Source organism: Manacus candei, unplaced genomic scaffold (assembly GCF_025592945.1).
Source record: "Manacus candei isolate 608988 ecotype Guabito, Panama unplaced genomic scaffold, ASM2559294v1 h1tg000064l, whole genome shotgun sequence".
NCBI classification, from domain to species: domain Eukaryota; kingdom Metazoa; phylum Chordata; class Aves; order Passeriformes; family Pipridae; genus Manacus; species Manacus candei.
In genome coordinates, this window is record NW_026138112.1 from 3447103 (window position 1) to 3460008 (window position 12906).

A 12906-nucleotide genomic window follows, 5' to 3' on the forward strand; every position below is an offset into this window, starting at 1 on the left:
CTTTATGGGGGCACATAATTTACCCTCTTCAGTAAAAATAGAAGAGGAAGAAATAAAAATCTCAGCATGTCCCCAAAGAACAGTAAGAGATGGAAATTAAATCCATCCATTACACTCACCAAGCAGGGTGCTGTCTGGGCAGGAACACTGTAGTTGTACACCTGCACGTTCAAAGAAAAAAAATGGAGCATTAGAGAAGTGTCAGAGGCAATCCAGCACCTCACAGCAAACTACTTCAGGCCATAAAACAAACTCACACGACTTGGAAAAACAAAAAAGGAATAACACTAAACTAAGCTGGGCAGCAACACTGCTCAGCACAGCTGCAGCACCTCTTCTCACCCCTGCACTGAAGGATTGCTTCATCCCTGGTTAAAATTTCGTCTGACACCGCTGCTCAGGCCCAGGTCTCAAGAACGCTTCAGTGTTTGCTCTGGGAAGTGCTGTGGGGGAGAAACACCTTCCCGACTTCCTTCCCTGCGTCCTGTGAGCTGCGTTACCTCTCCCGGGGTTCCTCCTGCTCAGATTTGCTGTAATGATCAGAAGCCACATTTAAACCTCACTACAGCTCTGCAAGGCACGACAGTGAAAGCAGCTCACCTGGGGCGGCCGGGAGCCAGGCCAGGCCGGGAGCTGCTTCCCATGGCCCAGGGAGGGGACAGCCGAGCCTGGAGACAGGCAGGGACAGGCTCCCCTGCAGCCACGGCAAAAACGCAGCGAGGCCGCGCCTCTGAGCACGGCTGGAGCCCAGCCAGCAGCGTCCAGGGCAGCTGAGGGGGACAGGGCACACCAGCCCTCCCCATGCTGCCGGGAAAACCCTTTGTCCTCCTTCCCCAGCTGGCCCTGCACAGTTTTACCCCTCCCTCTTTGCTCTTGGCCGTTCACTGAGTAGCTGCGGGCGGGTGAGCAGGTAAGTGGAGACACCTGCACGGCACATTTGGCCGCTGATGAGCGCAGGAGGGGCGGGCAGCTGCGGGCAGGGGGGATGTGGCTGTGCCGGCCCAGCCCCGCACGGCGGGTGACGGCTGCTGTTTGCTGCTGCCATCCAAATGCTGCATCCCCCCTGCTACCAGGCTCCCCATGGATCCCGACCTGGGGCTCGGGAATTAAGTGGCTTTTAAGCTCTGCAATAAAAACCCATTTGACGTGAAGAATGTTGTTATTCCTGGAAGGGGGTTTGCGCCTCTTGCTTGGATTTGCTTGCAGTGATCCAGTACACACCCTGACCAAGGAAACACACGCAGGAGCCCTGTGGGGAGGCTCACGGAGCACCAAATGACAGACACCCCACACCGAAGCAAGTGAGGAGTCCGGCTCAGCCTGGCTGTCCAGCACAAGGCAATTCAAGAGCCCCAGCCCATCTCGGCATGGAAACGCTGCTCTGCGGGATCTCCTCATGCCTGTTCGTGGGCAAGGAGCCTCCCTGGGCCCCCACTGAGCCCTGCGGTGACAGGCAGACCCACACCACACGTGAGAGGACACCGGGTGCCATGGAAGGTGCCAGAGAGCAGCACTGCCCCAGGCTTGGCCGGGCCAGGAGGCTCATCTGAGGGCACCAGACAGTTTGGTTTGCATGGGTTGAGCACATCTCTGTCCCCAGAGCACCTGGAAATGAGATAAGCTCTTAGTGAAACCAACTGGTAGCTGCTTCTGCAGAGCCAGAGAGGGTACAAGCAGAGGCCACATCCTGGGCCAGCTGAGAGGGGACCCTGCACCCTGGGAGGACTCTCCATATCTCTAGAGAGGTGTGGGGCACTTTGCTGAGCTGCAGGGAAACAGGTACCTCTCCCAAGCCTGCACCTGCCTGTGGAAGAACTGCAGTGTTGGCAAGAAAGCATTTTTCTGCCATTCCCATCTGCATCGAAGCAGTGTCAGGCAAGGCTTAAGGCTGCAAAAACCAGTAGGAGAAACCAAAATAAATTAAGATCTTTATTTCCCATAGGAAATTTACCTAGATCCCATTTATAGTCCATTTGCCCTCATCCTTATGTAATTCCTCTGTGGGAGAGGAGCAGAAAATACAGAGAAAATAAACAATTTGCTGCAAAGAATTGGTGCAAGAGCCTGAGTCACATCTAGCAGTGCGAGCAGATAACCTGAGGCTCACTGAACACGCTGCAGAGAACAACGAACCCTGAGATCAACAGCATGTGTCATGCATGTACAAACTGGCCCCAGGTAACATGACTAAAGCAGAGCCACTGGTGTGCTTGAGAAAGATGCACAAACCCGCACTTCTGAGTTTATTTTATTACTCTTAATGGCCTGCCTTCCACATGTCTCATTTCCCTTTATTGAAGCTGTCAGAGGCATTACATTATGTCACATGCGTGCAAAAACAGCATTTCAGTCGAGCTCACACAGACTTTTAAATGCCACAGCTGAGGAGAACAAGACAGTGGGAACTGCAGAGGGAGGAGGTGGGAGCAGAGTCCAGAGCACACACCTACAGGCAAAATCTCCAAAGGCTTCACAAACCAGCCAGAGCCACAGTCTCTCACCAGAGAGAGGAGAGCGAGAAAGTAAAGGTACTTTTCCAATAGGCTGGATGATTCACTGAAGAAGGGCAAGTGGTCCTGTTGCAACAGAAGGCTGATGAGTAATGGCTCGTCCTAGGCACAAGGCTGAGTCTTTTACCCCAGTGTGGAGCTGTGCCAAACACCAGCTCTACCGACAGGCCCATGGGGCAGCAGCACCTGCAATGCTGCTCTGAAGGTTTGAAAGGAAGAACAGTGCACTTGTATTTGCACAGGAGTTTCCCAGTGCTGCCCAGTTCTCCTCAGTTACTTACACTCACCACAGCGTGTTTTTCATCCTCATTAGCACCCTGTGACAGGGAAACACATCCCAGCTACAAAGATAAAGGAACAGATCTAACCAGGTAGCCCATGGGGGGATGTATTCTTTCTCTTTTCTTGGCATGGCACTGGCACTGATCCCGGTGGGTGCCAGGAGGACTGTCATGCACAAAGTACCCCCAGGGTCCCTGCACATGGGGCTCAAGGCACCCACTCGACTCCCCAGCCATTCTGCTCATTGCATTTCCAAGATGTGACAAACACTGCTGGCAAAATCAGCTACTAATGGTCAGAGACAGACTATTTCATCCACAGAGGTCAGTCAGCCTTTTACAGCTGACCTGCCTTCACGCAGCTGGCATTTGGACAGCGGGAAATCACAATATTCTGGGTTAAAAACAACCTCCTCCACAGTTTCTTCTCCAAACAGATTTCTGTTTAGTGAGTCGCTCACATCCACTTGTGTGTCATGCACAGCAAGTACAAATCACTACTGGTCAGGGTGCCATCAGAGGGGAGGCTCACAGGGCATTATGTTCATGTACTGTGGTGAAGTCTGACCTTTATTTCAATGCTGCACATCCTCAAAGCCTGGGAAGCCCAGGGGAAGTACTTGACTGCTCTGCATGTATCATAACACAGTTTGTGGTACAAACACAGTTAGCAATATACAATTTAAATAAGGAAGTAGTCATTTGAACTGAGTCCACAAATTTATAGGGCTACTTTTCAAAACAATTTTAACAATAACAAACATCCCTATGCTATGCAGATGCACAGTGCTGACCTGGTATCCCAACAGATCAGCACACAGCCTTTCCCAGTGTACCTGCACACCAATCCTGATGCACTGGGCACAAACCTGCCCAGGTCTGTTCATAGACAACATCTTGCTACACACACAGAGAAAACAATCTGGCACACAGGCTAAATGATACACCTCTCTGCCTACTGATGGCTACAGGCCACAGAGCAGCGATTAGTGTGACAAGAAAACATTCCCTAAACAACACCTAGAAACATGTCTACCCTCCCTGAGAAGTAAAGAGCCTGTCTCACTGAAGACCCCATTGCCAGGGCCATTTGCCACTTAGGCAAATAGGGAGGCTTCCCCCTTCTAACAGGAAGATGAAAGGAAACCCTCCTTGTATGGCACATGCTGGCTCCTGCCCAGGCTGGGACCAGAGAGGAGGGAGGTGGAACCACTTTGTTAACTAAACATGGAAGCTGATCCCTCTTAACTCCCAAACAGTGGTGGGATGACTTCACACACTCAGAGTGTAGCACAGGAACCACAATTATAAATTATATTCTCCAGGGGTGGCAGGGTGTGGGAGAAGTAAGAAGTTTACAGCAGAAGATTTCCTTTCACTCTTAAGAAAGATGTTGGAGTTAAACTACAGCACTGTTGTTCATGGCCCTGCTTCTGACAACCTTGGAAACTCCCAGAGCAGCTCTGTGCATTCCAGGAACAACCTCCCTCCACCTCTGCAGAAAGAAGAGCATTTCACTGACCTTGAATCTAGGGCTGACAGAGGAGGGATGGGCACGGGGACATGCAGACACAACACACAGCCTTCCTGCTGCTTCTCCTGCATGGAACAAACTCTTCCCTGCCTGCATGACCCACTGCTATGCTCCAGACACTCCTTGCTGTGCATTTTACTCTCTTCTGCTGCTGGAAGAAAGGCAAGACTAGCTTTAGTTTGACTATACTAACTGAGGAACCTGCTCAAAGGTCAGCAGGATTGCTTGTTTCACTTGTCTTTGCAATATTGTCTACAGCTTTTGTGCCACCTGGATGGCTTACTGAAACTCCTTAGCCCCTATCTCCTTGCCTCAAGTCCCAGGAGGAAGGGATTTTGGAAACTGCCAAATACGAGGTGCAAACAGCCTGTGACTGCAAGTTCAGCAGCTCTTTAACTACTGCCCTTGCAGATCCTGTGGTTTCCTACTCCTGCTGGGAAAAAAGACACTGCAGGACATTTATTCTGCCTGATCCACAGTGACACAGCTGGGGCAGCCACCAGTTTAGCCACTGTTTGTGAAACATGGTGAGGGCTGTTGCGCAAGGAGACAAGGAAGTGAAGGTGTCCCATTCTACCACTTGCAGCAATACCTCTGCCTAGTGCAGGCGAGGCTCCAGAAGTCCAACACCCCAGAGCAAATCTGATCTCATTTACAGTTCTCCCTCAGTTTTTTCACTGGGAAGGGTCCTCCCCGTTCACCAGCAGGCGTAGGGGAACAGAGGGTACTGGCTCCACTCCGCCATGGTCCCGTGGGCATGTCCCGGAGCGCCCTGTGTGTTGTACTCCGTGGAGAAGGCCGAGTAGCTCATTGCCCTGTACTGGCTGTGGGGAGGTACCACCCACTGCCCCAGGCCCTGCTCGGTGCCATAGGGACCGTACACGGGCGCTCGGGCCCCGGGTTTCCCCACAGAGTCTAGAGCCATGTTCACCACTCCCGTGTAGTCCTGGGGAGGAGGCAGAGGCGGGGGGAGCGGAGGCAGGTTGGTGAAGCCCTCTGGGAGCTGTTTGGAGTCGTGCTCGGGCACCGTGGCGAGATCCAAGGCGTGGCACCTTGCCCGGAAATCGTTCAAGGCCGTGGCATCGCGGGCGGGAAGGTGCTGGCTGTCCCCGGCTTCGTGGAACCTGAGCCGCAGGGCAGAGAGAACAGCGAGTCAAATCTACCGCAGCAGAAAACCACAGAAAACCCACACAGAGCCCCTGGGGAAGGGCAGGGCAAGCTCTCAGCATGCCCTCCCTCCCTTGCCTGCTCCTTATCGTACTGTTAAGTGTGGATTTTTGTACAGGCCTCACTTTCACTCCCAAAGAAAAACAAAATGCCAGAGAAGGTAAGTCCAGACTACCTTAGTTCTGGCTCAGGTCTGGGCTCACTCATGCCCAATTTTGCTGTAAGAAGGGAAAAATCACTGGAGTCCTGCCACTCCACCAACAATCTTCCTCCAAAGAACAGGCAAGCTCTGCAGTACACAAAGCTGGCTGGGAGAGCATTTTGGGACAGGGAAATTAAGAGCATTACTAAGACATGAATATGCCCAGAATCAGTGGGTTTGAAGCAGCACAGAAACGTTATCCATGGAGCTACATCTGTGCTAACCTAACATCTCTCAGCCACATATACTGTCCAACAGAAAGGCATCCTTCCCTACTCCCAGGTGGCTGTTTTTCTTAGGAAATACCCAGCAGAAGAAGAGGAATCCCGTCAGCTAAAGGGTGGCTTTGGACCAGAAGGTAGGACTCACCGATATGTCTGGTAGGACGGTGTTGGCACTTGCTGCTCCCTGGCCAGACCCTCCCTCTGCTCCGCAGGCACCGGCGATGCCGCAGGGAAGGCCTGGCTGCCATTCTGCTCCGAGCCCCAGAAGGGATATCCACTGCTGACCACCACGGGGTTACTCTCTTCCTTCACATCTACATTCTCATCCTTCTCAAAATCTGACTCACAGCAGGGAAAAGAAAGAGTGGAAAAGAATGAGAAGGGGGAAGAGAGAGACAAAGTTCACAATGGTCTATTGGCAGTTGTGTTAATCACGGGATGGTGGAAGGAAATGCACTAACACCTCTCCTGCAGACCTTCTGTCCTAAGGGAATAGCCCTTTCCAGCTCAGATACTGGTGGGTCAGTCCTACCCTGTCCTCTGTTCTTAGCTGTGCTACTGCAAGCAGCACCGTGAGCTGGAGCAAGGAACGATCAAGCTTAAAGAACTTTTTGAATAGCATTCTCTGGGTTTGTTGTGACCAATATTACCACGTTCCTCGGCATCATGCTCCTTTTCCTCAGGCAGCTTCCTCTTCTGGCTCTTGGCTGGACTGGGCTTCTGGCATTTGGCTCGTCCTTCCCTGGAAAGAAACAAGACATGGGGTAAGCTTGGATGTAAGCTTTTTGCCTAGAGAAACAGGTGGGGATGCTGGACAAGCTCTGGAGGACAAAAAGATGGGATGAATCTCTAACATCCTGTGCCATACACCTCTCCTACTAGCTCCTCAGGGGCCAAATTCCAGGGTTAGCCATGTGCCTGCCATTGCTGTGTGCTTCCAGGGAAAGCCCTTGCCTGTGATACCAGGGATAAATCAGGAAAGGGGCTCCTGCTTCATGTCTGTAAAAAAGGCATGATCAGCTTGGAAACTCAGCACCAGAGATTTTGGCACTGACTTTGTAAGTGTAGCCTGATGTTGGATACACACTATGCACGCAGGTATGTGTGTAGCAGGGTGGGTCTGTCGCTTGAAAGCAGCTCTTTTCTAAATGGAAAATGAGTTTAAGCTTAGTCAGAAATGATGCCACTAGGAGGAGAAAGAAAATCCATGACATTTCTAAAGTTTAAGTAAAATAGAGTCAGTTTTGGCCCTTTTTCATCAGGAAATGAAATTTTTTTCTGGCATAAAATAACACAAAACAAATTCTCAGATGTTTTTGTAGCATTTTCTGCTTGGAAAAAAAACATTTTTTCCTTCTCTATTTCCAGTCTATGGTTGCAACTTAAGCTTTTTTTCATCTCATCCACTGGCTGCCCTAAGACCAGGCAGATCATCTCACTGGTATTGGTATCCATCTTGCAGACAAAATCTCCTGTTGGAAGAGATGCTTTTCCACCCACAGGAAAAGGAGACAAGGGAGCCTCCAAATACCAGAATCAACCTGATCTCCAAGAGTCCAAAGGATCTGCTGTGGACTCCTGTTATCACTCCTATTCACATGTCAGACTCCAGTCTAGCTCCAGTTTGGAAGGGAATGTAGGTCTCAAATTTCTCACACCTCCTACATTTCTGTAGGAATTATCACCTCCCACTCCCCAAGTCTCTTGGGAGGAGGCTGCAGAGGGGGACATCATTCCCAGATACAGGCAAATGCAGTGTGCACAATGCAGCAGGGCTGGCTGGTAGAGTTTTGCTCAAAGGCCTTGGGTAAGATTCACAAGTGAACTCCAGTTATAAATAAATTAAGATGAAAAGGCAGTTTACCTTCGAGTGTTCTTCCCATGTTCACGGAAACCTTTAGCAAATGGATTGTTGTCAATCTTGAGCTTTGTAATCTTAAAATAAAAACAACAAAATTCAGTAGCATGGTGACTGGTTGGGTTCTTCACTGTTTCAAGACCTGCACCTCAGTAATTATCCTGACAGCTTTTCTAGGGGTTTTGGACATGCCCTTGCCACAGTATCTGAGCTCTCCCAGCAGGTCCCATTATTGATCAGGAACTGACACACACAGAGAAGTGACTTTGCCAGGGTCAGCAGGGATTTGGGTGGGATTCATCCGGCTAGAGAAACATACAGGGTCAGTATCTATATCTGGACTTTTGCCCATACTTTTTACTGCTTTTGGAGTTCTGTGTGTCACTGACAGTGCACTCAATGCCATTAAGGTGCATGACTCATCACAGAGAGGATGCTTTCCACAGGACCTATAATGTGCCTGTTTCTTCCCACTGTCCAGCACAAGTGCCCGGGTGAGCAGACTGGAAGGAGACACTTCCTCTACAAGAGTTTTGAAGACATTATTTAGCACCATGTTCAAAAGCAGTGCTTGCACACTGTACCTGCTCATTCTGGTAAGCAGTGACAGAAGTGAAGACAGTCTCAGGGAAGCTGAAGACCTGGAAGATGCTCCAGCGGACACTGAAGAGGTCGTCTGCCTGCACAATGTGGAAGCGCGGCTTGTAACGGTGCATGGAGTGCAGGATGATCTGGCACAGGGACAGACAAAGGACAAGGTTTCTATGGGCAAACACTGCCAACACACAGACTAAAGCCCTCCCTAGGAGGGCACAAGGGCTGGGCTGAGGGAGGAAGAAAGGGCACTTGGATATGTTTTCATTTTCACGTGATCTAATTTCTCAAAAATCTCGCTTATTTCCCACAACGCTCATCTGCGATGAATTCCAAAAGAGCACAGCGTGACCTACATGTCCATGTTGATCCAGAGTGTTGTTGGTGAGCTTCAGTTTCTGGAAGGAGACAGGTTCTTTCATCCAGTGGCTGCCAGGAGCTGGGGAATCTGGGTGAACGTACGTGCGACAAGGGAGCTGGGGCTCTGCTTTCCCAGCAACTTCCCACTGATCTTTATTCCACTGTGAAGGGAAAGAGAAATCAGGATCTTAAAAAAAAACTGCTTTCAGAACAGGGAAGTCCAGCAACTTTGCTTCACTGTCAATTCGGTGCCTGCCTTCAGAGCACAAGCAGCAGATTCTCTCTTATGAGCCATGATTGTGTTACCAAATCAGCTCCAAGTTTAGGCCTCATTTTTCCTCCCTTTCTCCCAATGGCTGTCAGAGAACTCTGGTGTTAATCATGATTAAAACTGTACTGCTTACAATGAAATTTGTAACCCCTCCAGCTGCTCCCCAAGCAAAACTGACAAATAACTCCAGAGAGGCATAAAATCCACCAATTACTTCTGAACTTTGTCCAAAGAGAATTTATTTATCACCATGGCCAGTGAAGCATAAAGATTAATCTATTTCGAACAAAGATGAAAGGACGGCATAAATTCTGTTATTTAAAGTACTTACCTTGTACCTGAAGTTGTCCATTGGCACAAAATCTACCAGCATGAGGTACTTGGCATATGGGATTAAGCCAGAGACTTTGATTTTGCATTGTGGAAACATTCGTCTGAAGGAGAAATGAAAAATAAGAGTACAAAAAGATTTCTCTATAAAGTGAATATTAATGATCAAGCAGCATGCCATGTTTACCAACTACTGGCAAAGTCCTTGCAGCAGTATTTCTCCATCCAGCTATTGACCATTTGTCCATCTTAGTGATGGACTGCCTGGTCCTGTGGGTTTAGGTGGGACAGGCACTAACAGGGCAGCACTCACTGACAGCCTGACACTTACTGCCTCTGTTCTTCCAATTCCTGTAACACAACAGTGGGAAACTTAAAAGGAACTATTTGGAGTCTGTACGTAGTTCCTCGCCTGCTGCAGCTCTCACAGACTTGGAGGATGGATTAGAGCATTTCTGAGCGTGGGTAGGAAACGTGCTCTCATCTAAGAGCACATCCGGCTTTCTGTTCCCGTACTCCCTGCCACTACTTTTAACTTCTGACTCTGCAGAAAAGCTTTGACACCTACCTCCCTACCCAAAGGGATTATTTCAGCTCACAGCAGCTTTGACATAATACATTACAATTTCACAATTCCATATTCTTTCCCTGCAAGCTCCACAATACATGACTCATTTATACATTAGAGTACTCTGCCCGCACAGATCGTTTTGAGTCTACACCATGTTCTTGTCTGCAAAAGACTCAAGCCCAGGTATTTACTGCTCAACTGCTGCTGCCTGTGACCCAGGCAAAGGAAGCCCAGGGCACTTTCCAGAGCAACCTCGAGGTGACAGGAAGAACACCAGCGTTAAGTGTGAGATAAGGGTACAGAAGTTTTCTCAGCACATCAGCCCCACAAGTGACCTTTTGCACTTCACAGCTTGGACTTCTACGACATCCTGAAAGTGCAATTCTCCTGCCAGGATCAGGGAGATTTGATGCATAATTGGCAACAAAACCAGTTTAAGGACCACCATTCAAAAAAATGAGCATGTGGAGATTTTTACAACAGCTCAAAAGAGGTGTAGAATGGGCAGCTGTCCTGCACCTCTCACCTGCCGGATTTGGTGATGATCATCTCGGTTCCAATCTGATGAAACTTCATCCAGAGACCCTTGTCCTCGAGGGTGACCACAATGGAGCTCTGTGCACAGGGCTCCAGGCTGGGGGAAGGAAGGGCCTCACATGGCGCTTTCAAGTCTAGAGAGAGAGAAGATGGTGACTTCAGACAGGCAGGAGGGAACTAACCTGGCACAGCCCCTCCTGCTGCGGGACTGGGAACTCTGTGCCACAACAAACCTCTTAAAATCTGTCATTTTCCTTCAAAGGAGTTTTGTTACTGAATAGGCTCAGAGCCTTTTCCAACAGATTTGGTTTTAGCCAGTAGCTTCTTTTGTAAAGATCTGTGTGTTGTACCAACTCAACCTAAAGTCCATTGTTACAAAACTCTTACTGGCAGTAGCCACAATCCACCATTCTGGTATGGGTTACACAAAACACTTTTACCAAGAGAATACAACAAAAGCTGAAAGGATTGTAAAGATTGTAATTGCACCAGTGGGTAGCAGGGAAAAACAACAGGTAGGTGGTAGCAGAAGTGAAAAATCCCTCCAGGAGACAAAGATGAGAGAGACAGGACTCCTAAATGTAAGTGAAGGCAAGAAAAGGAGGTGACAGAGATAGCCTGTGGAATATTCTGAAAAGAGGATGGCTGGTCTGAACTGGACTTGGAGATGGGAATCACTGAGGAGCCTGTGATGGGAGTGGAAGATGTTCAGTAACACACCCTGGCACATCAGAGGAGGTGCCTACAACATGCCTGCACTTTCTGTTGGAGGCAGAGGATCAAAAGTGGTCCTGGGGAAGAGGAAAGGGAAACTATTCTGGGGGGAACCATCCTTGGTGTTGATGGTACCAACCACCTCTATAGAGCTGTTCAGATTAAACACCTTTAAAAACCTCCACAGCTGCTCTTAACAATACTGTAAGGCAGGCAAGTTTGCTGCTGCCATACTGAAAAGCCCAGTTTCACTTTAGGTTAAATGTGACCTGGTGTAGTGCTGGTGGGCTGATTTCATGCCCAGCAGGGCTTTACTAACACTGCCCTGGGGTCTGACAGAGGGATGGATGTGTTTGCTCGGCAGGGCACCCACGGCAGCAGTGCTGTCCCCAGCCCAGAGCCAGCAGGACACCTCACAGGGTGATGCATTAGCAGCCAGGCACAGTTATTTGTTTAAAAGGGAGATTTTTCTGCCTCTCAGCCTGTTCAGATGTTACTCAGAGCACAGCAGAAGAAAGGGGAATTTTCACCTTGTTACAGCTTTTCTGAGTAATGTCTTCAAAAGAATATTCACAAAAGGTAGACAGCTATTTCCAGATAAATTAGCTTTTTTATAAAGGGACATCTTTCTACCAAAACAACCCAATGTGAGTCTAAGGGCTTCTTCCTTCAGTACTAAGAAGTAAAAAACATTTAAATGTAATTTTGTCAGTTTGTAAAGGTCTTCAGGCATTTAAAAAAAAAAAAAAAGAAAATCCTCTACCCTTTTTCCTGCTTTGATCCAACATTAATGAACTGGCCAAGAAGTGACACCTAGTTTGCTCACTAAGATTAGCCTGTTAACATCTTCTTACTAAAGCTTCTGCCATATCCTCTTGCAAAGACATGAAAGCTGCCATGAGACGATGCATTGGGTAGCTCAGTGCAGCACATGTATCAAAAGGAGTTACAATAAAATTGGGCTGATTTCCCACAGGAGCCATCCAGTCACAAATACATGCAAACAGATTTTGATTAGCTAGACAGACGCTCGCTCCTTCCCCAGATGAATTTTAGAATTAACATTTCTGTAAGCAAATTCCAGTGCCATTAAATGAGACTACAACAAGACAGATCTCAGGAGTCCTCATTGAGGGGAGACTTCCAATGAAGTAGAGAGGAACCGAAGTGAAAGAAGTTCAGCAGTGAATTAAAAATCAAAGGCAGATGTTATAACCTGTTTTTCACCAAGATGAGTCCACACCGCACCTGCAGGAGAGCGATGCTGCAGGAGACAGGGACAATAAACGCTGCAGCAAAGAGTTTAAGATGTGGCTAATGCCTTTCACCATGCAGGTTTTGTGTGCACAGTTTGAGGCTGAAAAACAGAACATTAACAGTGTGTATGAGGATCTGGACCCCAGCAGTGCAAGCTTGGGAATGGATGCACAGAGCCACATCGGCTCCAGCGGGATCCTGCAGCCCTGGATCTATTTGTAGGATCCACTTTGGATTTTGTTTGCAGAGTCAAAGGCTGGCTGGCAAGGCACTTCCAATTCCCTCCTAGTTTGTGCCTGTGTAACTAATGCCAAGACTCAGGCACACAACCCCTCCAAAGTTGCCTGGAATTACAGCACAGAGAGGTTTGGGCAGGGTGGCCAAGCACTGAATGGAACTTGTTAGACCTGTACTTCTATGATTTCCTCTTCTGTGTAACTTAGTTTTTAAGTATTATTTGAAAGACATTTGAACATTTTCCAAGAATTCTAAGCTT

General features: G+C 48.6%; 1 protein-coding gene across 2 annotated transcripts in view; it reads right to left on the reverse strand.

Annotated features, from left to right (window-relative positions):
- Window positions 1-2215: 2215 nt before the first annotated feature.
- LOC127479003 (T-box-containing protein TBX6L) overlaps window positions 2216-12906 on the reverse strand; it is a 28926-nt gene continuing 18235 nt past the window's right edge. For both annotated transcript variants that reach the window (XM_051805436.1, XM_051805435.1), the window contains 8 exons: window positions 10429-10573; window positions 9333-9435; window positions 8727-8891; window positions 8361-8507; window positions 7783-7853; window positions 6569-6660; window positions 6064-6256; window positions 2216-5449 (listed from right to left, as the gene is read on the reverse strand). In XM_051805436.1, coding sequence (XP_051661396.1) covers window positions 5023-5449; window positions 6064-6256; window positions 6569-6660; window positions 7783-7853; window positions 8361-8507; window positions 8727-8891; window positions 9333-9435; window positions 10429-10573 — 1343 coding nt within the window. In that variant the 3' untranslated portion in view covers window positions 2216-5022. The remainder of the gene's footprint in view (window positions 5450-6063; window positions 6257-6568; window positions 6661-7782; window positions 7854-8360; window positions 8508-8726; window positions 8892-9332; window positions 9436-10428; window positions 10574-12906) is intronic.